Source organism: Oryza sativa, chromosome 10 (genome assembly GCF_034140825.1).
Source record: "Oryza sativa Japonica Group chromosome 10, ASM3414082v1".
Classification (NCBI taxonomy): Eukaryota; Viridiplantae; Streptophyta; class Magnoliopsida; order Poales; family Poaceae; genus Oryza; species Oryza sativa.
This window is the reverse complement of record NC_089044.1, coordinates 2,089,700-2,117,676: the sequence shown is the minus strand read 5'-3', so window position 1 is coordinate 2,117,676 and position 27,977 is coordinate 2,089,700. Positions and strand designations below refer to the sequence as shown.

The 27,977-nt window shown below is 40.5% G+C and overlaps 3 protein-coding genes and 1 long non-coding RNA gene across 5 annotated transcripts; 3 read left to right on the top strand and 1 right to left on the bottom strand.

Moving 5' to 3' along the window:
• The first annotated feature begins 568 nt into the window (after positions 1 to 568).
• On the top strand, positions 569 to 1,999 carry LOC107275540 (putative disease resistance protein RGA3). The gene has a single exon (XM_015758027.1). It carries the CDS (start codon positions 569 to 571, stop codon positions 1,997 to 1,999), a length of 1,431 nt encoding a protein of 476 aa, XP_015613513.1.
• A 7,912-nt stretch (positions 2,000 to 9,911) lies between these two features.
• On the top strand, positions 9,912 to 11,735 carry LOC4348050 (putative disease resistance protein RGA3). 2 transcript variants are annotated; one of them, XM_015757839.3, is made up of 2 exons: positions 9,912 to 10,305; positions 10,585 to 11,735. In XM_015757839.3, exons 1-2 carry the CDS (start codon positions 10,033 to 10,035, stop codon positions 11,464 to 11,466), a joined length of 1,155 nt encoding a protein of 384 aa, XP_015613325.1. In that variant the 5' UTR covers positions 9,912 to 10,032; the 3' UTR covers positions 11,467 to 11,735. The 2 variants fall into 2 exon arrangements, with proteins under 2 accessions (XP_015613325.1, XP_025876456.1); XM_026020671.2 differs by having other exon boundaries at positions 10,546 to 11,735.
• A 6,075-nt stretch (positions 11,736 to 17,810) lies between these two features.
• LOC4348049 (acyl transferase 1-like) lies at positions 17,811 to 22,407 on the bottom strand. Its single transcript, XM_015757986.3, has 2 exons — positions 21,784 to 22,407; positions 17,811 to 19,039 (listed from the first exon to the last, which is right to left on the bottom strand). The coding sequence occupies exons 1-2, from the start codon at positions 22,282 to 22,284 to the stop codon at positions 18,092 to 18,094; spliced, it is 1,449 nt and encodes a 482-aa protein (XP_015613472.1). The 5' UTR covers positions 22,285 to 22,407; the 3' UTR covers positions 17,811 to 18,091.
• Positions 19,943 to 20,642, top strand: LOC112936598 (uncharacterized). Its single transcript, XR_010736857.1, has 3 exons — positions 19,943 to 20,115; positions 20,200 to 20,329; positions 20,408 to 20,642. It is a non-coding gene; the product is annotated as an uncharacterized lncRNA (long non-coding RNA).
• Positions 22,408 to 27,977: the final 5,570 nt, after the last annotated feature.

Here is a 27,977-nt window from a genome sequence, read left to right as displayed (position 1 = left end):
TTTTTTTTGGTAAAATGACCCAAGTAACCATCGTATCGACAAGTAATGTGGCCGTGATCAACTGGCATAGAGACTAGACACCATGTATGTGTCTCAGTAGCACTTTTCGTGGTTGTGGCATCTATGGGCAGAGCCAATAAATCTCCAAGAGTATGGTTGAACTTGCTTCTACATCTTATGTTTTCATAAAATTTTTTGAGAGAATCTTAACTAGGAATTTATAATTAGGAGACAACCCTAAGGCTCAAACCCTAGCTGCCTAGAATTGTAGCCACCCCCAACCATATGGGGTTTTATCGACCAGACCAAGGATGCCCGTGCCTCCACTAGTCAAAAAGCTCACTTTTTTTCATTAGCACGACACCTCCTGATTGTGCCAAAACTCATCGATGTACAAGGATAAGTTATTATATGTAAGCATGCATGTGGGGATAATGCAACTAAAGTACTAGCTATGGACAATGATGACTGACTTTTCTGCTATATCCAACTTACTATATATAACGGCGGTTATATTGGGAGAAGGAGCAAGCCTTTGGGAGCCACACACAAACACACAAAGTTTCACATGGAGGCAGCCATTTCGGCAATTGCAAGTGACCTAATGAGCCGGTTCATGTCCTTTCTAATCAAGAAATACACAGTAACTACCGTGAAAGATGACAAGACAAAAAGGATGAAGGAACTCCTACTCAGGGTCCATGCAGTGGTCGAGGAAGCAGATGGGCGATGCATCACAAACCCTAAGATGCTAACTCAATTCAAGATGCTTGCAGAGATCATGTATCGAGGGTACTACATGCTGGACACAATCAATTACAAACCTCCAAATGATGAGGAGGTAAGAAGATTATCAACCGTGTCAGTTTCTTTGAAGCGCTCACGCACAATTTTTGGTACACCTAGAAACCCAGCTATTGATAATGAATTAGAAACTGCACTGAATAATCTGGAAGCTGCTGTTTCTAATATGAATGAGTTTGTTGTAATGTTAGTGGGATGTGAACGCATGTGTCGCAGGCCCTATGATACTTACCTCTACACAGATAATTTTATGTTTGCTCGTCATGTCGAGAAGCAGCAGATTATCAACATTTTGTTGCAAAATCCTTGTCATCATAGTGCTCCTCTCGTTCTTCCGATCATCGGTGGTTGCAGGGTAGGAAAGAAAGCTTTGATCAGCCATGTCTGCAACGACGAGCGTATTAGATCTTACTTTTCTTTTATTTTGTACATCAGTGGAGACAGCATGGGGAGAATAGAGTATGCAAAGTTAAAAAAGGAGACGTCTTTGATTGTTTGTGAATATTTTACGGACATTGATGAAGATGACTGGATAAACTTCTATTCTACTATAAGTCAGATGACAGCTGGAGGAAGTAACGTGGTAATCATAAGTAGGATTGAAAATCTTGCGAGGTTTGGATCAGTAAAGGCAGTTCGTCTAAATAGTTTATCAAAAGAGGTGTACAACTATCTTTTCAAGAAGTTAGCATTTGGAAGCATTGATGAAAAGGAAGATCCTAAGATGGCATCGGTTGCAAATGATCTTGCAGTAGTCCTTGGTGGATCCCTGATAACAGCAAATGTGATTGCTGACTTGCTTAGAAGGAATCATGATGTTCACTTCTGGCTCCACATATTGCAACGCTTCGAGGGGATGGTCAAGAATAATTTATCAAAATATGGTGAACATCCAAAAGATATCATTGAGAAAGAGAAGCCAGTAGATGCCACTAGATTTGTGTCATCTTATCCTACTCGTCTTCATATCATGCCACCTCGAGTAGAAAGGGACGATCTTCCAAACATAGGAATGCCAACTATATTCTTCGGAGATCTAATAGCTGGATCTGTGGCAATTCCAAATGGTGATTTTGAAATAGTAACATGGAAATCACGAATACCACCTTATACTAAGTATGTATCATCTGGTACATCTTTTGTCGATGACAAGAATGGATTCAAAACTATGAGAAAGCGCCGATCTAGTAGTTAATTTGGTTGATGGAAGTTCGGCATTGCTTTCTAACTGAGGGAAAAATAATACACAAAAATTGTAGAGCAAAATAAGTGTTCTATATGTACTGCAGTTAAAATTGTACAAAAATGTAGTGTATCTGGTTGAAATATATGCATTCTATTTGTGTGATCTTGTATTGTTGGAGAAGGATGTTAATACTAATCCAAGAGAAGCTTTTACGCCCAATCTTTTAAGTATACCGTCAAGAATGAAGAGAAATATTTTTTGAAGTTTCACTCATGTGATGTATGTACTACCTATACTAATTGGACACTTCCTAGGAGCTCACATGTTAATTAGAAAGATCCGAACGTTGATTGGATATGTTGTACCATTACAACCGTTGATCATTAAATATATTTGTGCTTCTTATGGCCCGCCTTTAAACAAATCTACTCTATCCCACTTCTAAATCTCATCTACTATGCGTTACAGCTACCGTATCCCATCGTGTTGTTTTTTATCCAATCTATTGACAACAATGCAAATGTACATGGAGAACACGAGTAGATTGAAATTTTAACATGCGACGAAAAATACTGCTCGAACTTCACCTGCGATTGAAAACTCTCCATTCAGACCATCATCCTGATCAGTGATCGATTTGGATTGGACTTGATGATCTCAAGCCAGACGTGACAAATGGGACTTCGCTTTCAGACAGCAGCCCTTCAAATCATGGCAATTTTTAATGCCTAGTAAAAAACCCTGCTGATTTTTTGGACCTAACTGCATTTTATTCATCCCTTTCTTTTGGTCTTAGAACATGCATGCCCATGAACCTACCATCGCCATTATTTGTGTTTCCCAGAGGAGGTACATTCCTGTATGTGGTGCTTTTGCAGAACCAGAGTTAACGGAGCTCAGCAGTGATCAAAGAAGGTTTCTTTTAAAAACAAAGGTCATAAATGGATATATCTAGTCAACGTATAGTGCTCTTCTTTATTTGTTGAGTTCCAACAGGCTTCTCCCAGTGCAATGTTAAACAATAAATTCACGTATTAGCCTAACCTCATTTCTTAGGTCTCTTTTGTAAGTACAAATTGATATATTTCTCTCACCCATTGAGTACAACCCCATGTATTTTATGACGTAAAATAAAAAATATTAGGTTCAAGATTATATGACTACTATAAGTTTATAACACGTCCAATCTGTTCAATTATTATCCCACATAGAACCAGTACACTACCAGGGGTAAATGTTTTACTGGTTGTGTATTTATATATTGGGTATACCAACGATTATAATTTTTACCTGTCTTGCATGATATATTGTAGCACGCTGAAAAGTACTCTTTAGTGGTATTGCCCTATTCTATGATTTTTTACAACAGATGAGATATGCTATTCACTATTATTGTAGTTTTGGATAAGTAATGTTCTATGTTGTTCGGACTCTAGTAAATTTCAATTAAAACATCAAATTTATTCCAATATTTGCGTAATTAGGTATTAATCATCTCTTGTAGATTATTGTGTTACTCTTCATACATCCATTGTACTCATGCCAATTAGATTATTAAGCAATAAAATGTATTTGGTCTTTTTTATATTTTTATTTCTTGTAATAGCTTGTGCAACGTCCGGGTTGGCGGCTAGTATGAGCTAATCCGTTATGTCGTTCCAAATAATTAACTCATTAAATGATTATTGACATAATGCAAACATACAAGATAAATGGAGAGTTGATACTCACACCTTGGAAATTGCCACCTCTACAGTTGATGTATTTTTTGTCACCTGCCTTCCCCACCTTGATATGAGAATGGGAAAAGAAAAATCAAATCTTGAATTTCTTCTCCTTCTTCTTCGGGGTCACGTTTGGGAACCTCCTGCTCAGCTGCTTCACATGCACCACTGTGGCCCTAGCCCCTAAAAATAGTGACGGCATTGATGAGAAAGAGTCCTCCTGGCTTGCCACGGAAATCGATTGTCATAGCATCCCCATAGTGGCAGCAAGTGGCCTGGTAGTGTATTCGGTGCCCCTAAACCTGTCAAATCTCCGCCACTAACCCAATTCAGAAGGATGCTCCATCACATGAGAACTGTTAGTATAAATGGGGTCTCTGCAAAATAGACTGTAGCAGTTAATTCATTCAATAAGGAGATAAATAAATCACAAACCCCAATGCACCAACAAAGAGAATGTGCCAAAGTGCCAACAACAAACTGCTAACAATGCTGAACATTCCAAAAGCTCTATAAGTATTACCTAATAGATATTTATGGAGTGGATTAACAGAAGAAAAAACAGAATTAAATCATATGTTTTTTTTTTGAGGAAGACGATGGCAGGAAGACTGCCGGAATTAATATATTAGGAAAAAAGTTATGTACAGGAGAACATAAAAAGGCAAAGAATATATAGAAAATTAATAATAGGAGAAACATCAAGGGCAGGATTAGGGAAGCCACCATGTCGGTCGTCGTGCATAAATTTTGGAAAATATGTTGATTCCGCTCCAACCAAATGCTCCATCAGGGGGTGATCAAGCACCCTAGAGTTCTTTTTGCTGGGGTTTTGGTAGAATGGCTGAGAGCAAACTCCACCAACATTTTAAATGTAATCTGTTAGGCAAAGTATTTTGACCTAAACCCTTCCAAACACAAGTCTTGTTCCACACGTTGATCGTGAAAGAACATTCTATGAACATATGAGCAGTGCCTTCGAAAGCCTCCCTACAAAGAGGGCAAATCCAATCGCAGGGCCTGTGGCGATGAAGAAGATTTTGCGCGGTTGGAGTTTTTTGGTGTAGAATGAGCCAGCCAAGAAAACGATGTTTTGGCTCAGTAGGAGCTGACCAGATTTTCGCAAAATCGGTGGTGGTGAAGTGCAAACAGTGAAATTTGGTGAGCCCCGAAGTCGTTCGCGCCAACACAGACCCGACACCATCGCCCGAGCGCAGATTTTTCATCAACACGAAGATGCCCTAAAATTGTAACACGTATGCACCTTTTGAGGTGTAAATCCCGTTAGATGAGAATTTCCAAAGGATATCGTTTGGCAATCTTGGAAGGAGTTGCACGTTCTGAATGAGGGTGCCTAGAGAAATCAATTCATGGATCTCCTTAATTGTAGTAATCTGCTGAAAGGAGAAGATCGATTTATTGCCAGTCAGCTCGTGATGCACTGTATTTCTTTTTTGTTTTGCTAAGCTGAAAAGCCTTGGAGCAAGGTGTTTTGGGCATTGGTTTGAGATCCAGTTGTTATCCCAAAACAATCCTTTTTTTTCCCATCTCCTAGCATGATCTCTGTAGCAGCTTGGAAAAGACTCTTGTCGACATAGCCCAACCAAGGCTTGTTTTCCTCCTTCCAACTGAACCAAAACTAGCGAAGATGAATGGCTCGAGAGAACTTGTTAAGCTCTAAAATTCCGAGGCCTCCTAAATTTTTCGGCATGCAAACTGTGTTCCATTAACTAGGCTATATCCTGGGCTGACATTGTTGGGGTCGTCTCCTTTCCAAAGAAGCGCTCTGCGAAAACGATCAATGCGTTTGATAACCCACTACTTAGGTGTTTGGATTCCTGTCATATGATTTATTGGAAGGCCGGTAAGAAGTGATTTAACAAGAGTTTCATGGCCTGCTGAAGTGAAAAACTTTCCTTTCCAACCTGGTAAGCGTGCACCACATTTGTCAATCAAGGGAGTGGAGTCCACTTTCCTCAGTTTGCGCATGTGCAGCAGCAAACCTAAATAGGAGCAGGGGAAAGTTTTTATTGACCCCTGGGGAACTTGCGTTATATCTTGAACATCCACACCCTCACAAGCTATTGGGAATATTTCGGTCTTTTCATTGTTGGTGTGCAGACTGGATGCTTTGGCAAATGAAATTAAAATCTGGCAACATCATCAGCATAAAGAGAACAGCGAAAACGGCTCATTTTGTTTGACACTGGCGTGAGAATAGGCAATTCTTCAGCTTTACAAATCATTGTTTGCAGCGGTTCCATGACAAGAATAAATAGGAAAGGTGAAAAGGGATCACCTTGTCTTAAACCTCTGCAATGTTTTATTTTTCTCTCCTGGTGAACCATTGAAGAGAATCTTTGAAGAGGAGGCAAGCAAATTTGATACCCAATGGTGCAATCTTGTTCCGAAGCCAAAACGTTGTAGGACTTCCAACAAGAAAGGCTAGCTTACCGAGTCAAAAGCTTTTGAAATGTTGACTTTGACAAAAAGGCATTTGTTTTCTGTGCCTATGCAAAAATTTTACCATGTTTTGGACAAAGAGAATTATCGCGAACAGCTCTTTTCCTGACAAACACACTTTGAGTCTCGGTGCCAATTTATTTGCAAGAGTCTTGGTGATGATTTTTGCAAAGCTAAGCATTAAGCTTATAGGTCTATAATGATCAGCGCTGGAGGTGTCTCCTTTTTAGGGAGGAGACTGATGTGCGCTGAATTCAAATCTTGCAAATTAGAAGTGTTCAGGTTCCAGAACCATTGAACCGCTGCTAAGAGATCACCTTTCAAAAAGTCTATATGGATGCTCAGCGTGGATAGTAATGTTTCACTGAACAATCTTTCCAATAGGGCTGTTTATGGACAGATTTCTGTGGGTCAAAACAGTTTGGGCACAGCTGGTTTTCTGATTTGTACGATTTTCCTCTCTTTTCCCTTCCGTGCTCAAATGATAGAGAGGTAGAGCCACAGAGAGCCAATGACCACGGATCCAACTACGGCCATTCACAGGTGAAGCAAACCCAACTAGAACCGTCAATCCAACTGTAGGATCGTAAAGGGCATTTCCCGCCCCAAAAGCTAGCCATTGAGGTGAGGGGCTCCCCTACTTATATATTAGGTCCTTTGCCCTTCCACAACCAATGTGGGACTATTCAACAATCTCCCCCTTCACACATTGGTGTCCCTCAGCCCTTCACCGCCCCTTCACCGTATCCGGGCCCCACCGCCCATGGTCCATCGGGTATACGGGTCCCGCAGGCACCCACGGTCCATCAGGCCTTCACACACTGTGTCTATCGGGCCAGAGATGTTAACCTAGCCAGACTCTGATACCAATTGTAGGATCGTAAAGGGCCTTTCCCACCCCAAAAGCTAGCCATTGAGGTGAGGGGCTCCCCCACTTATATCTTAGGTCATTTGCCCTTCCACAACCAATGTGGGACTATTCAACACCAACCTGGACAAGACCAGAAATGTGTTGTCCTATGGTTGTTGGTTTCCCAGTTCGAACCTTCAGAATAGTATATAGGTTGCGTTGAACACAGGTTAAACCTTGGTTACCCTCAGGTCGGGTTAAATTTAGTATTATATATGTTCAGTAAAGAATATGTAACCACCATTAGGTTGCCCATTTTTCGGATGGGCTAGCATTTGCTTCGAAACAAGTATTAAAAAAATCTTGGTAGCAAATAACATAACAGTGGGATCAAATCATTACAATCACTCCAAATTGATGTCCTCCGGCCAACTAAGCCCGCAACTATCAACAATAGGTATCACAGTTGGAATCTCAAGAGGCCTATGTGGCAGCAGCACATCTACTGTATATATTCAGGGTGAAATTGTTTATTTCCTGTTACCAACAGTTAATTCTAAATGATTGTGCACACTTTGCACATCCTCTTTTGGTATACATTCTATTCACATCCTCTTATGGTCGGTTCTGCTTCTGTAAAAATCATGAACCAATGGCATCCCTGAATTTGTTAGCTATCACTGCTCTGAATCCCCAACGACCATGTAAACCTTTAGAAGAAGATGTTGCAACCAAAAATGGTCGCTCTTCAGATAATATTTGCTTCTTCCATATTCATCGATATCGAAGGACTGAAGGAGATGAATTTATTGACTAATAAACTTGCTACGGTAGAATGAAACTATTCATCTGTACAGTTGGCATATTTTTGTGTCTCTTTGTTCCATTGTTCTGGGCTGTGTTTAAGGCTAATGGTTCACTATCTCCCAGCTTACAATTTTTTTATGGTCAACTTTTTTTAAGATACTACCAAATTACCCATGCCATGCCATCCCATCGCCTATGGTTCGTTCTTTTTTTTGATCGGCTGCTTTTCTGGAGGAACTGTTAGTTCTTTTTTTTTTTTTACTTTTGTATGTGGTGGGTTTGTCCACCATGGGGAGCAGGATGTTGGTTTTCTCCACTAAGTTTTCCAGAGACGTGTGGGTAAGTCCAAGTGAACCGCACACGGAGAGGTGAATGGACGACTATGCAAGTAGTAGAGATATCTTCGGAGTGGATCGTCTGAGATTAATAAAAGCTTCCTTTATAAAAAAAATGTCATCTACATGTCGCTAGGCAAATATGTTATGTAACTTCATCATTTTCCAAACGTAAACATTTTATGTGATGCAATATTAATTTACAACAGTCAATTTGTTTATTTCCAAATATTTAGGTGCTGTAGGTAAAAGATATGCTGCAACAAGTTTGAAAGTCCTTTTGCCTCATAAATATTTCTTTTTTGTAGAATGACCCATCTTGTGGATATGTAGCAAAGAAACCAGAGGTCATGTCTCAGGAGTGCTGTCTTGCTGGTGATCGCCATTTCTCACCAGCAAAGCCACTCAACTTTATGTGTTAGCAGAGAATAAAATCTCAAAACTATACTTCGAGTCAAATCTAATTCAACTTTCAAGAAAAAAAATTCAGGACTTCCAACTTATGAATATCCTGCAGACTCATTTTATTTGTTTATTTAGTTGGTGATTTATTTATTGATTGATTAGTAAACACAAAGAATGGTTTCATTGTCAAATCGACCCATCACCTTCATCACACCCAATGAGTACTGTGGTGATTCCTCAGTAGCAACCACCTCATTAAGCTGATCCTAGATATTCAGAAGAAGAGGAAGGAACATGTTTGATGCAGTGTGCAGAGTGAAAGTAGTTGCTATAGGAGGAGAGCTTAATAAAGGAAAAATCAAGGAGAATTTGAGTAATGTTCTGTGAGACGGACGAAACAAAATGTTCTGTTTTGGATTGTGCCTTCTCAAGATGGGATATTACTACAATGGTTGTCTTATTTAATGTTTTGGATTCAGACTGTAATACTGAAGTTTTTTTTGACTGAATAAATCCTACTGTTTGTTCCCTCAAAAATGCTTTCTCAGAATTTAAGTAGTCATGATGAAGATAACATATGAAACTTGTGATAACATTGTACATATGTTGAATAGTAAGAATTTAAAATCGGTAAGTGCAGAATATTAACTTCCTAGATTTCATCCATAATCAATACTAATAGGGTTTTCATTGACCAGATAAAGGCTGATTATGCCCTCATTTTAGTAAAAAAAATGCAACTAAAGGTGTGTGTGGTTGGAGGGATTTTGGTGGATAGGATGATATTATTCAGGATGATGTAATATGTGTTTTTGGAATATTATCCTAAAATACTGGATATGATTACATTTTTCAAACATTTTCGCTTTCGATCCACAGCTCATGATAGCACTCAGTTGATGCCTCTCAGGTTGTATGCAGTCCCACAGACCAAGAGGCTCATGATCAAAGATGGGCATATGACTGCACCAGAGCAAGCACTTTGCATGCCTCATGGGAGAAAAAGAGAGGGAAAAGCTAAAGAAAAGGAAAGGAAAATTAAAGAAAGGGAAAAAGAAAATGGAAGAAAATATAGTGCCAAGAACCTATGGAGTGTGCATCCTATCTCTCCAACCAAACACTGTCGTATCATCCCACGTGTACATAAAACTAACCAAGCAATTTGATACATTGTTTAATACATCGAACCAAACAGATAACTTGCATAAGTGTATTTAGGATCATCACATCATCATTCCATCCCATTCATCCCTATCCTTCAACCAAACGCATCCTAAATGCCTATGGATACTGACTGGTCTTTGCTGTCAATCATTTCCAACCTACTATATATAGCAGCGATTCTTGGGAGATAAATAAGCATGTCTTATAGAGAGATGTGCACAGACACACTAGCCTTTAGAGAGCAGCACACAAACACACAAGCCTTTGCAGAGCTACACACGTGAATAGATTCAGATGGAGGTAGCCTTATCTGCAATTGCAAGTGACCTAATCAACCGACTCACATCATTTCTGATGAAGAAATACATGGAAAGTACTTCTATAGATGACAAGATGAAGAGGCTGAAGGAACTCCTACTTAGAGTCCACATAGTCGTCGAGGAAGCAGATGGGCGATGCATCACAAACCCTATGATGTTAATGCAACTCAAGATGCTTGCAGAAAGCATGTATCGAGGGTACTACATGCTGGACACAATCAAGTACAAATCACCAAAGGATGAAGAGGTGAGAAAGTTTTGTACTATGTCAGTTTCTTTGAAACGCTCGCGCACAATTTTTGATACCCCTAGAAGCCCTGCTGATGACAATGAATTAGAAATTGTGCTAAACAATTTGGAAGCTGCCATTTCCAATATCAATGAGTTTGTTGTATTGTTAGTGGGATGCGAACGTGTCTGTCGCAGGCCCTACGATGCTTACCTTTATACTGACAATTTTATGTTTGGTCGTCATGCCGAAAAGCAGCAGATTATCAACATTTTGTTGCAAAATCCTTGTCAGCAGGGTGGTCCTCTTGTTCTTCCAATCATTGGTGGCTGCAGGGTAGGAAAGAAAGCTTTAGTCAGCCATGTCTGTGGTGACGAGCGGATCAGATCTTACTTTCGTTCAATTTTGTACATCAATGGAGATAACATGTGGGGAATGGAGCACACAAACTTCAAAAGGGAGAGGACTTTGATAGTAGGTGAATTTTTTACAGACATAGATGAAGATGACTGGGTAAAGTTCTATTCTACTATAAGTCAAAAGACAGATCGAGGGAGCAAAGTGATAATCATAAGTCGGATTGGAAAGCTTGCAAGGTTTGGAACAGTAAAGACAGTTTGTCTAAACAGTTTATCACAAGAGGAATATAGCTACCTTTTCAAGATGCTAGCATTTGGAAGCATAGATGAAAAGGACCATCCTAAGATGGCCATGGTTGCAAATGATCTTGCAGTTGTCTTGGGTGGATCACTGATAACTGCAAACGTGGTTGCTGACTTGCTTAGAAGGAACCATGATTTTCAATTATGGAACAGCGTATTGCAGCGCTTCAAGGAGATGGTAAAAAGTAACTTGTCAAAATATGGTGAACATCCAAAAGATATCATTGAGAAAGAGCATCCAATAGACATAACTAGATTTGGATCATCTTATCGTACTCGTCTTCATCTGATGCCACCTCGAGTAGAAAGGGATGATAGTCCAAACAGGAAAAAACCAAGTTTGTTATTTAGAGACCTAATAGCTGGATGTGCTGCAATTCCAGATGGCGATTTTGAATTAGTAACATGGGAATCACGAATACCACCTCATACCATGTATGTGCAGTCTGTTGTAGCTTTCGTCAATGTTAAGAATGGATGTACTACATCTACAAGGAAGCGTCGATCCAACGCTTGATTTGGTTCAAGCCAAGAAGTAGTGTAACAATGATTTGCTATATTCAAACTGAGTGAATAATAAGTCATAATGATTTCAGCGCAAAATAAGAGTATTATGTGTATAGCAATGATCTTAAAGCACAGCTATAGATTGTTTGGTTTTGACATATGCATTCTACTTGTGCATTTTTGTGTTGTTCAAGAAGGATGTAATGAAGTCAAACTTGTAATTCGAGTCTCCTATGTACACTGTCGATATATATGTACTGAATAGAAATATTTTCTGAAGTTCCTGAGTGTGCCAAAATAATAGTGTTAGGAATGAAGCAGTAAAATAATTAATATGCACTTGTTGAATGGGAGAAGCTCCTAAGTGTGCCAAAATTCTATGGGGGTATTATGTGCTTTGACACTGAACATCCACTGAGCGCATGTGGGAGCACTAGCTAGGGAGGAAGAGAATACCAACTATACATTTCAAACATACAGCAAGTCTAAGAAATGAGTGAGTGAACAAACATAATGTAATGATGAAGTTGTGGGTGTATAACTTCATCAAGGGACAATCCTAGGGTCGAATTGACCAATTTTAGTTAGACAATCATATATGGGATTTTAATGCGATTATGGAGCCAAGCCTGTGGCTCAAACCCTTATTGCTCTAGGCCTGGCTCTGCCCCTGACTCTAATTATCAAAGTTCAAATCCTGATGTAAAAGAAATATGTTTGTGTGTATTTTCTATATAGATGGTGCATACGTTGAAAGTTATACTTCCTTTCTAAAAAAAGAAGAAATGAGCGAATGCCCCTTAGCCAAGGGAATTGAGTGGGATTTAGACGGGATTTATTACTTTGGTGTGGAATTATTCTTTCTCAATTCCCTTCAGTCCCTCACTCTTGGAGATCAACCGAACATAACCTAAGGGAATTTGTGCCCTTAACTGGATCTCTATCGGTGTGAACAGTACTTTTTCTAGGCTATAACATCAAATCTTAATTAGTACATCACAGTGTCGTGGACTCATGGTAGACAACACAAATATATGGTTCAGCGGATTAAGTGGAAAGAGGAGGGAAAGGTACCTGTGATGGAAAAAGGTTTCCTTTTCCACTTAATTTGATTCATCATTTGCTTGAGTTTTCATAGTCTTTCTGTTAAAATAAATGAATCTGAGCTTGAAATTTAAACTAGTGATACATTAAATAATTGAGAAGTACATGTAAAATTTTGTTTTCTAGACTTCTAACCATGTATTTTGTTCCTAGACCAAAATCAGATTTATTTTCATTTTTTTGCTCATGTTGTGATTTTAATTCATTTGCCAATTGTGCTTAATTATTACAGAGAGACTTTATTCTATTCGTAGATGTCACTGCTACGTTGTTTATATTTAGCTCATCAGATTATAATGTAACATATATTAAAGGTTAGACATCGATAGAATTAAACAATGAGACTGTTTGCTGTTTGAGCCTTAATTCTATGATGCAAGTACTACAGCACCTCAAGTATGTCTGAATCACATAAAGCAAATTTTGTTTATGAAGTTCCTAGAAATAATAGAATGAAATGTTTACATCAATACTTTCTATTAAAGAATCCAACATTAATTTTGCTATGATGAAGTGGACAGGAAACTAAACCATGGTTTTTGTCTTAAGGAGTCATGAGCAGCTAATTGTGGTCATTATCATAACTCACCAATATGTGATCAAATTGAATTTTATAGGAAAACATGGGCAGAGGTTTTTACTATGCTGTATATACATTAATGTAAACTAGAATGCTGTCTGCGCGTTGCAACGGGGTTTTAATTAATAGAAACTATCATTAACCCGTTTTTATATAAATTTGTAACTGATATGTGGACCCTCTTGTCCCACCCTATTATTTTTCCCTTCCCACAATAAGTAGAGTTGGTGGTGGGGGTGGTTAACTTGTGGGCCCTCTAGCCCCACATGTCCTCTCCATATTCCAAAATGTAGGGAGGTGGTGCTTGGGGTGGTGCCACGTTCACCACTCACCACCACTTCTTTTTACAGGAGTATAGAACTCGTGGACCATTTTAAAATTAAGTTTAATATCGAGGGGAAAAAAATATGATGTCCTTCATTAATTAAATGAGAGGTGTGGTGAGGAGTGGGAGGGTTGATTCGATTTACAAACCTAGAAGGGGAAATACTTGCGATTGGGTGAAAATTAAATTAAGGAAATGGTATTCTAGAAATCCTTATAGTTTAGAATAAATTTGAAATGCTAATCTTGGGACGAAGTATTCACAAGCTGGGAAGAGGTTTGAAAAAAATATACAAGAAATGTCACTAAGGCTTGCTTGGATGGCCTGTAATTGGCCCATTACCGGTGTAAAATGTGTAGGATCAAACAACAAGAACTAAGACAAGCAGAGGGGGGTGAATGGTTGTGGTACCCAAAAACATATGCTTTTAGCGGAATTAAAAGTTATCATCAATTTCGATGACGATCGGTCTAACAGGAGTAGGTGCGCCGGTCTGACCGTTCGGTGAACTCCGGTCTAACCGGTGGAGTAGCTCCGGTCTAACCGCCCAACTCACTGTTGTCGCCTGTCGCCTTAGTAGGTCTAACCGCCATGTCCTCACCGGTCTTACTGCGCAGATGCGACGGTTTGACCGTTGGTGTCCCACTAGTTGGACCACCGAACCTAAGCAAACACAAATCGAAGATCCCTTAAAGATTGAAATTTTATTACTTCTCTCTGTGTTTATAATGTGCAACAACATTCCTCACGAAAATCTTGACTAGACACGAAACCCTAACTTTTTTCTCAACTCAACTCTCCCAAAAACGATACTGAGAGAAACCTTCATGTACAAGAAACACACTTTACAAACTCCAATTGTACCAAATTTGACAACGCATCCCATAGCACACAATATCTCCATCGTATGCCATAAAAAATCTTCACCAAGCACGTGCATTGATCTTTAGCCTAAGCATACCGCATAATATCCGGATCGTCCGGACACCATCTTCTCCCAAGTTGACTCCCGATCCATCGTTGGGAACACTCTCTTGAGGCATCAAGACCACCTACACATGCACGAACCAAGAAACCATATCTAAGCACAAGTTATCACCAACTTGACTAATTGTTAGCAAAGAATAGTATTACATACGCATAGTATCCATCTAGAAGTCATAAACATGAGTTATCCACGATTATCCAAATAATCAACCCTAAACCGAAATTAACACAGAGTCGCCCGGCCAAACCGCGGGCTGGCTGGTTTAGCCGCTCACATAGCTCCGGTCTGACAAGCTACCAAAGCTCGGTCCGACCAGTCACAAATTGTCTGCAGTTCATGTTCATCACCTGTAATATCAATCATCTCCAAAACCACTTCGCCAATAATCTCCAACTATCAAAACCAATAATCTCATATGCCAATTTTTCATCACAAAATAACGATCAAACACACTTTGATTTTACAATCTCCCCCTTGATGAATACATTGGCAAACTCATCCAAAATATTTTGGCGTTTGAAAAAATAAAAACAAAAGTGGTAGAAAAAACATTGGAGTGCTCAAAATATTTTTTAAAAAACTTTTCTCACTTTTAGAAAGAAAGAAATTTCCCTTGACTTGTAAAACATGCACTTGTATCTCTTCTCCCCTTTTGACAATAATTTCATCAAGCATAGGAATTATGATCAATAATGTTCAAGAGCTTAGCATCATACATGGAGCCATTCATATCATGTGTCATAACTCTGATACCACTCGTAGGATTGAACAGCAAGAACTAAGCCAACCAGAGGGGGTGAATGGTTGTAGTACCCAAACATTGAAACTTTTACAGAATTAAAAGTTACCTTTAGTTTCGATGACGATCGGTCTAACCGGAGTAGGTGTGCCGGTCCGATCGTTCGGTGAAGTCCGGTCTGACTGGTGGAGTAGCTACTGTAATGCCCCGAGTTTCGAAATAGTATATTTCTGGGAACATTAGCACAAACGCGTAAAAGTTTAATTTTTAAGCCATTGTTCGAATAGGCGATCAGGAGCCATGGATGTGTAGAGCTCGCCAAATAGTGCAAAATAGACTATAAGTTTACAGTAAACGGAGTCGTGCAAAATAGCTCGCCGAACCGTGGATGTGTAGAGCTCGCCGAAAACAATGTGGGCCGTTAGATCTTTTCAGTCTCTTTATATAACCAACCAAAAGAAAAACGAAAAAAAAGAGAAAAAAACAGTGCCGCTGCTGCTGCTGTTGTGTCACCGCCGGCGCTGCCGACGACGGCTGTTCAGCCATCGTCGTCCTTCGTTGTCGTCCATCGCGGCCACTTGTTTCCTCCTGCTCGGCTCGTTCTTGGTGAGTTCCTGCCACCGATCTTGGTTGCTGCTGGTGGTTGCTGCTGCCGCATGCAATTGCTGCTGCCGCTGATTGCTGCCGCTGCTGGCTGCTGCTGCTAGGGCTGTTGCTGCTGCTGCTGGTAGCTGTTGCAGCGATCAGAGAAGAGAAGGGGAAATTTGATAGAAGAAGGGAAATTTGGGGAATTTGGTGAATATTTCCAAATTCTTTGTTTTTCTTATAAATTAGTAGTACTAAGTAATCCGTTTTAGTCCCTAGTTGTTTCTAATTTATATTTAAGACGATCCGTTTCCGGTAGTTCGAATTTATTTTTTATCGAACGCTAGGCTGAAACCGTATTTTCAAATATGGTATTAAACCATCGGGATTCACATTAGTTGTCCTAAATAAAGTTTGTAGTCATCGTCGATATCTTTCTAACACCACTGGTTTCACTCAATTCCGATAAACGGTTTGGGAGAAACAACAAAAACAGTACTGCTGGGTCCAGAAGTCAGGACAGCAATTCATTTTCCTTAATCTGGGATTTACAGAGGCACAATCTGATTTTTCGCGCAACATGAAAGTTGTAACCAATTTTGTCTAGATGTCCGAAGTTGTATTATTTACTAGATTCCGTTAGATGGTTTATGAGTTACGTTTAAAACAGTAATAGAACTGCTATAGGTGAATTGTTTAATACAAATCGGTAAAAGTTTATATGTTCTAGGTTATTGATTTTAGTAATAGTGGTTTATGCGTAGTTTTGCTCCACAGCTGTGGGGGGTTCCAATATTGGAGAAGTTAAGTCGGAGTATCGAAGGAGTTAAGGCAAGTACAAGACGGACTTATGTGATGTATAAACTGTGTTTTCTTGTTTAGTTTCACATTCCTAATTATTATTCGAAAACTTACTATCACTCATTGTGTGGATTCGTTATTATGCTACATATTCATGTTTCACTCTATGTAAAGTTCATGACGTTATTCATGTTTCATTATTTCGGATGTTTTTGTTTATATTATTCAAGTACCATGAGTAGTCATGGGAATGCAATTTGGATCTTCATTCATGATCCTTGAGAAGCGCTGATTACGCTTGCTCGGCTTAACGGTAATGCTAAGAGAATATTCATACCTACTGGGGAGGGAACTACTACTTTTTGCTTCCTTCGTTTTAAATTAAAGAAAATCAAATGTTTCATATTGGTTTTATTATTACATTAAACCTGTGTATTTTTACTAGTTCAATATTGTACTTGCTGAGTATTCTTTACTCACTCTTGTGTTTTAATTTGGTTTTTAGGTACCTAATGATATTGAGTGGCATGGGACGGAAGTAGCACCCTTGAACTACACATTATTATTGCACACTATATTATTATTGCACACTATTAAAATTTAGTTTTAGACTATATTTCTGCTTAGCATAAGTTTTGCGTAGAACTTGTAAAGGTCATTTAAAGTTCTGGTCCTTATTTTCACGTGGAATTTGTGGAGCTAGGATGGGTTGGATTGTGTGGTTTATATCGTTATTGAGTTATCTTATAATTGCCTGTCGTGGATGTCCATATTTTTAGAGGAGACTTTGCCAAAATTTCTAATAATTTTGGGAGTTAGTGGTTTTAAGTGTATTTTGGTGTGGCACTCTAGGTATGTGGCTACCTGGGGTGTTATAGCTACGGTCTAACCACCCAACTTTGAAATGCTTGTTGATATTTCGTAACGACATTACTAGGAACATAATTCCCAGCAATGACGCCTGAAATACTTCTCGGTATTCTTTACGATTACAGATATAATCTGCAAGCACACGGATATACTGTTGTAGCAATTCACCCAGAATTATTTCAAGGTATCGTATTTATTTAATCGCAAGGTAAGATATGACAAGAGAGAACTATGCTAATAATTTATATCACATGTATAGATCAAAGTCTAATTCAGGGGTTAATCAATTCAAGAGTAGGGTAGATTGACACACATAAGAAATTAATCAGAATACTCTGATTAGTATAATATTCTAAGCTAACTGGAGAATGAATAAGAAAATAATCATTATATAATCATTTTTAGTCTACACTTACTATTATACAATTACGTAGATAATACCCCTAACTATGCCCTCCTGGTATATCGAGAAGTCACCCTGATTGCTGAGTTTTTTCGACAACCCGTCATGGCCACCCAACCATTATAAATCTTCTCCTATCAATTGATAATGGCCATGCTTTATAGAGCTGCCTAAACACGATATTGCCCAATAGCCCGTACAAAGTAGCACAATCATGGCCCAACAAAGCCCGACTTGCCTCTACATGGCGCTCTTCGCTGATCTGGTGTTGGAGCATCCGGTGATCTCCCGCACGAACCTCTCCATCGCCGGCGCCGGCAAGCACATGGACACCACTGCGGCTTCCTCTCCTGCTCCAATCTTGCACCTCTCGTAGTAGCTGTACATGCTCGCCGCAGTCGCCTGTCCAACCGGCGTGAGGCCGCCGCCGGCGCGCTCCCACCTTCCGACGACGCCCAGGCTACGGCCGAGGCCACCGGCGTCAGCCACCACGAACGTCCAGTCCAGGTTGAAGAACGGCCGGCCGCGCCGCGCCAGCATGTCGAGCATGGACCGCATGTACTCGTCCGTCACGGCGAACTTCCTCCCCCGCACGAGCTCCACCGCGTGGGCGAGTGGCCGGCCGCACAGCTCGCCGGCGGTGGCCTCGGCGACCTGCGGGACGAGCAAGTTGCCGTAGAAGCCGCGCGGCAGCGGCGGATTGCGTTTCCAGCTCCAGCGCGCGCTCGACATGACCAGGACGCGGACGCGCTGCGCCGCGGCGTACCCCAGCGCCGCCGCCCGGCACCGCCACAGCACGGTGGTGACGAGCTCGAAGACAGTGGCGGACGACAGAACATGGGCTCGCAGGGCTGCCATCTCCGTCGGGCCGAGGTGGAAGTAGCGGGTCACCATCTGCTCGCGCGGTGTCGTCCACACGACGTCCTTCGCCGCGGCCGATGAGACGGGCAGCGGGTCGTAGGCGGGATGCTCGACGACGTGCCTGATGCGTGGCGAGGAGCGTCGTGGCGCGACGGCGAGGAGGTCCCTCTCCCAGACCGGCGGATCGTTGAGGGACTCGCCGTCGTCGTCGCCGCCCGCGAGGCGGCAGACGGTGTGGAGCAGCTGGGCCATGCCGAATGCGTCGGTGATGGAGTGGCAGTAGTGGTAGCCGATACAGAACCCTTCGTTGTTTCTGAATCGTGTCACCTGAGTATGTGTACAAGCAGATCGTACTGGTGAGCAAAGGGATATATTGGTGTGTGGACGTAGTGTTTTAATTAGTACGTTTGGCGATCGGTCTTTCCAAACAGCTAATAGCTCATAAATAAGGCTATAATAGTGGCTAAGTTGAGCAAATAACTAGATCTCCTCAAACAATAAATTGAGCAAATAGCGTGTGAGGTTGTAGTGACATGTTACAATGTTCACGGGGTTATAGTAAGCATCGAGATGTACGAGGTTGCCAGCCATCCAATGCATCAGTGAAAGAGCCCATATATAGGAGATATTTTGTTTTGGTGACTAACAAAATAGCCCAATGCAATGGATTTCAAAATATATATTGTAAGTTCTTAACTTGAAAATATATACTTATTAGAATATAAAATTTGCAAGCAAATATCCAAAAAAAAAAAGGCCAAGCCACCTGCACAGATATACTCCATTTATCTAGGCTTAGAAGATCCCACCAACTCGAGGGGGTGGCAGATTCATCACCACGTTCACTAGATTCTTTTATATAGTAGAGATTAGAGCCACCACAGAGAAGGCATATCCATTCTTTCTATATAGGTGGTACCCACTATAAGCAATTACTCCTATAAAGTAGCCACCAGGTGAAGCCACGTCAGCACTATTTTACAGCCATCGGATCAGCATTACTTGCACGTCCTAGATCGCTCGGTCTAAGCGCAGCACATGTTCCCTTCTCTAACAACCCATCAATTCATTGGTCCAGCCCAGCATGTCTCTCACATCCCTTCCCTATCCTCAGCAGCAGCAGTAGCAGCATAGTGGTCATGCCTTTCTGTCTCTACGTTTCCTCTTCTTGGAACCGTCGGCCCGGATTAACTCCTTCCACTGTAATAACTCGACGGCAACGCCCGTCCATAAAGTGATACGGTGGCCATCCAATGCGAGGAATCGACGGGACATGACCGCGCGCTGCGAGCAGAGAGAGAAGAGGAGACCCGTGCGTGTGGCAGCAGGAGGCGTAGTGGTGGGTTGTGGTGGTGTCTGCGCTCGGAGCACGGCGTTCGGTGGGTTCGCCGCCGGTAATTTAGGTACGGGGCAATGCTCTTGATTTGTCGTGTTTGCTTCTCTGCCTAATCTGCGTTTGTTCGATTCCTGATTCTGTGATGCTTTAGTCAATCAGTTTCAATTTTAGCCTAATCCCCTAATGCGTGAAGCTCTGCGTTTGTTCGATTCCTGATTCTGTGATGCTTCAGTGAATCAGTTTCAATTTCAGCGGATCAGCGCGCGGAACACTTTCAGATGGTTAGTTTGTTTTGATTACTTGCATCGATTAATTTTGCACCGGCTAACTGAATATTTTTGCTTCAATTTTCTTTGTAGGCATCACTTAAGATCAATGCATATCCCAGTTCATGGATCCGGCTTCCATCCCCAATTTCCTGTATTTATTTTGTTCAGTTCATTGGATGTATTTATATGACTCTGAATGAGATAATCAGCGATTTGATGCAAACATCAAAATGGTTTTCTTCGCATTCACTTAGCCTATGTTCTTTCTTTTAATATTGTAATATTATGTGAATAAAAAGCACCTTTTTGTTGTTTCCGATAGTAATAGTATTATAAAATTGCGGACCCATATACAACTCATATACTCACTTAGCCTCTGTTCTTAAAACACTGTCGCTTATTTTTATGCAATTCTCTTTTTCAAACGAATTTATCCATTTGGTTCTCTCATTTTTTGACTTAAGAGAAGGCAACAAGGGAACACCAGCACAAATAATTTAATTTTATGACTAAACCTTCTCTCAACTCAAGTATCTATGTAATATTATTTAAGTCGCGTCGGCTTGAAACATGTATAATTTGCTAACATGATATATCTAGAAGGCTATAGCTTACAACATTCAATTAACACAACCTTAGATATAATAATATAATAAGAACTCAAGCGGGCCTTAACTACTATTTCTATAGGCACCAAACAAGTTAGGGAGTCATGGGTTGACGGTCGCCCAAACTATGGATATCTATTGTAGCCATAAACTTCTAAACTTCAGATTAATCAATGCCAACACAATTAGCTAAATTTATCAAAATTGCAATAAAGTGACTAGCATCACTATAAATCATGGTAAAATGCTCGCGAGTCATTAAGGAAAGATCTTTGAGCAACTCGAGAGAGAAATCAAATAGAGTATCGAAATTCAAAGAATAATTAGTTCTCTATTGTCCGAACATTTTGTTTTTCGTTGTATTCATCAAATTTAATATGTGCAATTAAGGTCTCAAATTCTTCACCTGCAATCAAGGTTTGAAGGTTCAAGACCAACTACATGATATATGTGAATGACTAAGCATATATGAACATTTTACAAAAAAAACTTTGCATATAGATATAAAGAATTGAGCCGTCATAGTTAATTTTATCATTTAGAAATACAGAGATGCCGCTTTCTTCCCTCCTACTTCTAGTTATTTTGTAAAACAGGGTTAAGTTGAATATACTTCCTCCTTCCCTAAATGTTTGACACCGTTGACTTTTTTAAACATGTTTGACCGTTTGTTTTATTTAAAAACTTTTGTGATATATGTAAAACTATATGTAAACATAAAAGTATATTTAACAATAAATCAAATGATAGAAAAAGAATTAACAATTACTTAAATTTTTTGAATAAGACGAACAGTCAAACATTTTAAAAAAAGTCAACGGCGTCAAACATTTTGGGATGGAGGTAGTATATATAAACCTGCATGAAGATCAGCGGCTTGCCAACGACGACGTCAGGTTCGCCGACGAGGTCGTTACTGCAGAGGAGCTCCTCGACGCACGGGTACGGAGGGCCCAGCGGCTGGCCATGGCCGAGCTCCTGCAGCCGCACGTCGGCGTCGGCCTCCACGAACACCACCCCTTCCGCCGTGCACTCCACCACCAGCTTACCGCCTCCACCTCCTCCTCCTCCGGCGGCGGGGAGCTCCCGGATGCGGCCGGCCAGCGGGTAGAAGCTCACCAGCGCCTCCGCCAGCGCCGCTCTGATGATACCCACCGGGTCACCGCTATTGTCGTCGTCACCACCGGAGAAGACGGCCGCAGCGTGATGGCGGCGACGGAAGAACTCGACGCCGGCGGCGTAGAGCTCCAGCCCGCGCTGGCTGTCGATGTCGGAGAGGGGCTTGTGCTCGTGCGGCGTTGGCCTCGCCGGTGCCACGAGCTCCGCCTTCCGCCGGCGCGCCGTGAAGAAGGTGGCCATTATGTAGCTTGGTGATGGTGCCCTCGGCTGTCTTAGCTCGACTTCCCGCGTCTCCGGTGGGCAAACGAAAAGGAGCTAGATAGCTAGTGCGTCTCCTCATGTGTCGTTCGTGTCCTGATCCCGATTGATGAACACACGCCATTAATTGGCGAACTATTTATTTGCTTGGAAAATTAATTATTTGGTTATGTTGTACTGAAAGCTCACAACTTTTGATATATACCACTAATATAAAAAGATCCATGTTCACCTTTAGCATTAAATGTTTTCTCCATTAAAAAAATAAAAAAGTAAGGGAAAATTAACAGAATTTTAGGAGAAAAATACTATACTGGCACTACTATAAAAACACAAAATTAGGACGATGACAAGAATTATAGAAATGACACCTATATAGTGCTTTTTCTGTCCGAAAGTGCACTCACAAGACACCTTCTGGGAGAACCAACAACTATGTGACGATATAGGTGCCAGTTTTCAATAATCACCGGCACCTATGAATGCACATGTATATAAGATAAAATTACCAGGTTTTATATATAAAAAAGGCACTTTTAGGATAGAGCAGAGCAGTAGCTCCTCTCTCTCCGTTTTTTAAGCCTTTCTTAGCCTCACCCTGATCCTCTCGCTCCTTCCCTCCCACCCGTCCTTATCTTCTCGCCCTCTCGCTCACTCTGTCTATCTCGCCGCTTTCTCTCCATACTTCGCTCCTTGCCCGTAGCGACCCTTCTGTCCACTGCAACCGTGCCTTCTCCTCGCCCCACAGCGTCACACCGCTGCCACACATCCTCCTCGCCCCCACAACACTGCTTTTGCCCGCTGCCTTCGCTCCACCATCGCCTGTAGTCTTGGAGCGAAGCCGCCATGCGCCGTCCCCAGTTCTCCTCCTAGCCAGCAACACCTCCTCCTCTCTCGGCTCTCTCCCTTTCCTCTTCCTCTCTGTGGGCGGGCAACAGGTGTTTAGGAGGGCGATGAATTTGGCCACATATAGAACCAGTGACTTGATGGGCTGGTGGCGGTGTTAGCCGTCCGGAGGTCATGGACCGACATATCCGGTCGGCTGGTGCTCAGTGGCCGTTGGATCTAGCTACCATGATCCGCGCTCGGTTCAACGGCGGATATCACCGACAATGCGGAGGAAAGGGCGGCGGTGGGCTTCTCTTCTTCTGCGTCCTCTCTGTGTTCTTTATTTGTTCTTGTATGTCAATTTTGTTCGACTCTATCATTGTTTGTGTGTTAAGATGCATCTCTTGTTTAATTCTGCTATGGTTTATGTGTTGATGTTGATGCATCTCAGGGGCGATTGGGGCCGCTCAAACCATCGGTTCAATCCAAGCTAATACATCGAGCCAACTTTTTCTCTTTTTTTTATTCATAGAATCTCAAAGGTGCCAGTTTAGGACCGGCACCTATGATAGCACCACACTAGTGCCGCTTGAGCGGTATAGGTTGGAAAATCTAGCACCTATGTGGGGTTGTTAACTGGCACCAATAATGTTTTCTATGGTAGTGTAGCACAAACCGAGTTAACTATAACGGCTCTAAACTTCCATGCATGTTTAACATCCATGCATGTTTAACAGCTTGGCCAGCCATTACATAGAGTTATTCACTGATATGGCCAATCATCTCTAATGGCTCTCCACTCGTTACAGATGTAAGCACGGGCGGATCTAGAAAAAAATAGTAGTGGGGGTTAAATAAACTACATCAATATAAATCGAACTTCCAGTCCTCACATCCTATGGATCTATGGAAAAAAAATTAGTGGGGGCTTAGGGGGGTCTCCACTGTCCCGGGGGTGTTAGTGGGGTCTCAAGACCCCTCCGCCCCCATTGTGGATTCGCCCCTGGATGTAAGACATCTGTAATGGCTTGAAAAGAGGAGCTGTCACTAACAGGAAAACCAGAGGAAAAATTAGCCCCAGCCCACCGTTACAGATATCCAGCCCATCGCCATCGACGCTCGTCACTGTCACCAATCGTCGTACGTACTTGTTGCTGGTCCCTTGAAGCACTTGGCAGCGAGCCACTGTTTCATTACTGGCATAAATGAAAATGAATAGAAACGAATCTAACTATAAATATAACTTTGTAATTATGCACGTGGCCACTGTTGCCCTACCTGGGTTGGATCTTTTACGCAGTCCCGCTAAACTATACTATGTGCAATGTGATATAACATATATGTACATGAATTAGCTAGGGCTACTCACAAATTGTATGCGAGGTTATATATATGGTGTATTGTTGAGTCCTACTGCAACTTTCGGACAATTTAGATATTGTGATTTACTCCAGTATAATTTTGTGTTTCCAGTTGCATATACCTGTAAGATACTTCATGTTTTCCTACTATTTAGATTCCACTTTTATACTTTGCTATGTAGCTATTTTCCTACCATATAGATTCCACTTTTATACTACCTCCGTTTTTTAATATATAATATCATTGACTTTTTGACAAACGCGTGACCATTAGTCTTATTCAAAATTTTTGTGTAAATATAAAAAAAATTAAGTCATGCTTAAATAATATTTGACAATAAATCAAGTCACAATAAAATAAATAATAATTACATATTTTTTAAAATAATATGAATGGTCAAACGCATCTCAAAATGCATGTCAACGGCGTCATATATTAAGAAACAGAGTAACTTCTCTGCTATGTAGCAAGTGTGTGATCGAAGGATAGACTGAAGATCATCGTGTAACATTTTTATTTACTCCAACTAATTCCAAATATAAGTTAATTTATACATTTTAACTTTGCTATAAATATGAGAGACCCTTGCATTGGGCATCTCCAATATGTTAAAAAAATGACTTTAACCAATAAATGACTCCTTAAGACTAGTGTTATGTATTGCAAGATGAAAAGATCGATGAAGCATGGACAGACCCAAAGCCTTGAGCTACAGTTGATAAGGCATAAAAATAAACAAAACAACCAAATATAATTTATGGTTAAAACTTTTACATTTGTTATTAGCGGTTTAAAAGGCAATGCTCAGAAATAAATTATAATAGAACCACCCCCCTCCCCCCCCAAAAAAAAAAAACTAACTCCGATCCAAAGTTAAATTTTCAAATTCAAATTTTAGTTGTGGCTGTTAAGCTAACGAACGGATAAGAAGAGCACATCCTTATTTGTCAACTTTGTGAGGTGCTAACCTCGATTTTAGTTTTTTTAGTTGGTTGTTTATGGCACGAACTGGTGATATATAAATATTGCAACTTGCAAGGTATGGCTAGATCCAGTGATAGTAGAGAGGAAGTATTTCATAGTGTTGCATCTTTTTCAGAGGATGGGGAGTCGGTATACTTCAGTGATGAAAAAAAAGACAACCAACAGACAACAAATTTGTTGGCACAGCAGCAATAGACAGAGACATTCCATCTTAATATATAATTGATAACTGACAGAACTGCACTATTTGCTGATGGATTATATTCATGATGTAATTAAGAAAAAAACATCTTAACTGCTGTTGCTAAACAGTGGTGATGAGGAGTACTAGTGAGCTAGGAAGATGCATATTCATTAGTACCATTTTCGGAGGTGTTCCTCCCTCAGATGGATTCTTCCTATTTAAATAGCCTTTTGTTCTTCCGTAATATTTTTGCGGAAAATATACCATGGAGATGCCAATTATTGCAGAAATATAGCACGACCACTTCTTGCAACTTAACGCTGAATTCGCTCTTGTGCTTGTACAGAACCAATGACAGTCATGTACAAATATCTACAACATATATAATGAAGTTGTGAGCTGAAGAGTTACAGTAGGGAAAAGAACTAAGATACACATGTTTGCTACATGTATGGATGAATTACTATTATACAATAAATGATGAATGTTAAAATACTGTAAAAATGAAGTGAGTAAGATTATTTGACATACTTATATGTTGAGCTTTATAATATTATATTTTAAATGTTGTGTCATGTATGAGATTTAAGATGCTCCTCATAATAATAATTGTTGGTCAGTAATAATGTGATATACTTATATGTTAAACTTTAATTCTAATAATTGCTATGTGATAAGATGCAGTATGTGGCAATTGAAAATTATGAATGAATGAATGCCATCCCGATAAGGGGTGGGCACAAATAAACCGTATACCGAGAACCGAACCGAACCAAACTAGCGGTTTTTGGGTTTTCGGGAGACGACGTGGAATTTATTATGCCTTTCTTCGGTGCTTGGTTTAGAGATCGGTTTTTATCATGCATGAACCAAAGTCCCGATAAAACCGAGGTAGTCGTTCTCAGCGGCTGGAGCGCGCACTGTATCCCATCCCATTGCGAGTTATTGATGATGTTGGCCCGTTTAGAGGACGCACAGCCCATCAGAGCCCCATTGCACACAAAAAGTCCATGTTGGGTCTGAGCAAATGATAAAAATTTACCCAATCAGCCCAGTAGTGCGATTGTATCTCTGTGGGTAGAGGCATAGCGCTTAGTCGGCTTGTTCGATAGAAACCGACACCGAACCAAAGTTGTTCGGTTTATCTTGGCTCGGTATTTTCATTTCTTCTAATAACAATGGTTGGTATTTCTCAAAAACCTAACATCCACAAAACCGTACAAACCGAACCGGAGAACCCGAATAAACCGAACGCCCACCCCTAATCCCGATGATCACTAATCATACAACTAACTTGATGAAACTTCAAGTGTTGGTACCAGAGTTTTGTATGATAACAGTTGAAATAATATGTAATATAGCTAGACAATGTAAATTTATATACTTTACATATTCATATTTGATCGAGTATTGAAAAAAAATTTACAAACAATTGATATGATGTGATTTATAACAATTTAAATTATATATAGATTAATCATTAAAATGAAAAATAGAATGAAGTGGCTCAATGAGAATAGAAAAAATAAGAGAGATAATATAGATTAATCATTCAAGGCCAAAACTAAGGTAGTGTGAGTTCTATAGTGAATAGAATTGATGGGAGCGAGAGGGAATGTAAAGGGAATGAATGAGCGGATCCTTTATTGATAACAGTAGTTACAATATATAGGGGGAGTGAGGCGGCAACCGAAGACGCGATCGTTTGGGAACCATCGCGTCCGTTGCTAGAATCGCCGTGAGGGCGAGAAGATGTGGGGCACCACACAACCGTCGTGCCCATGAATTGGTTACTGCTCTATCCATATAGATGGATGAGATCACTCAAATATTTCATAACACTCCCCCTTGATCGAATGCTTTGATCATTGCTCATTTAGTGTTCCAGATATCTGTAAAGATAATCTTAGAAATAATTACAGTTAGTATATTAAATACATCACGTAAAACTCCTCGAAAACCCAGTGGGAAAAATAAGGAGAGAACCGTGATATATAATTGACTATTTTTAGATCGTTATGAGTAAAGCTCATTGTATGATCGAAAAATAGTATAATATCTACAATTATCATTTAGTAAAAACCCCAGTGGAGAAAACCAAAATGATAAGACATATAACTTATGTTGATATTACATCGTTAAAAAATTTGGATGAGAAAACCTAAAGGGTAAAACTCATACAAAGGATAAAGGGTATAATATGATGAAAATAGGTTATTTTCCAGAGGGAGGTACTCCCCCTGAAATCCTGCAAAATTTTAAGTCGTCTCATACCAATTCCTTCTACACATTTAAAGAATGTGGAGTATGGCAGAGA

Bases quoted from the DNA above. Each gene is read 5' to 3' on its own strand.
- LOC107275540 (XM_015758027.1), top strand. From the start codon at position 569: ATGGAGGCAGCCATTTCGGCAATTGCAAGTGACCTAATGAGCCGGTTC.
- LOC4348050 (XM_026020671.2), top strand. From the start codon at position 10,033: ATGGAGGTAGCCTTATCTGCAATTGCAAGTGACCTAATCAACCGACTC. The intron at 10,306-10,545 runs GTGAGAAAGTTT...GCCGAAAAGCAG, and splicing joins AATCACCAAAGGATGAAGAG to CAGATTATCAACATTTTGTT.
- LOC4348049 (XM_015757986.3), bottom strand. From the start codon at position 22,284: ATGGCCACCTTCTTCACGGCGCGCCGGCGGAAGGCGGAGCTCGTGGCA. The intron at 19,040-21,783 runs GTTTATATATAC...ACACATACTCAG, and splicing joins AGCCGCTGATCTTCATGCAG to GTGACACGATTCAGAAACAA.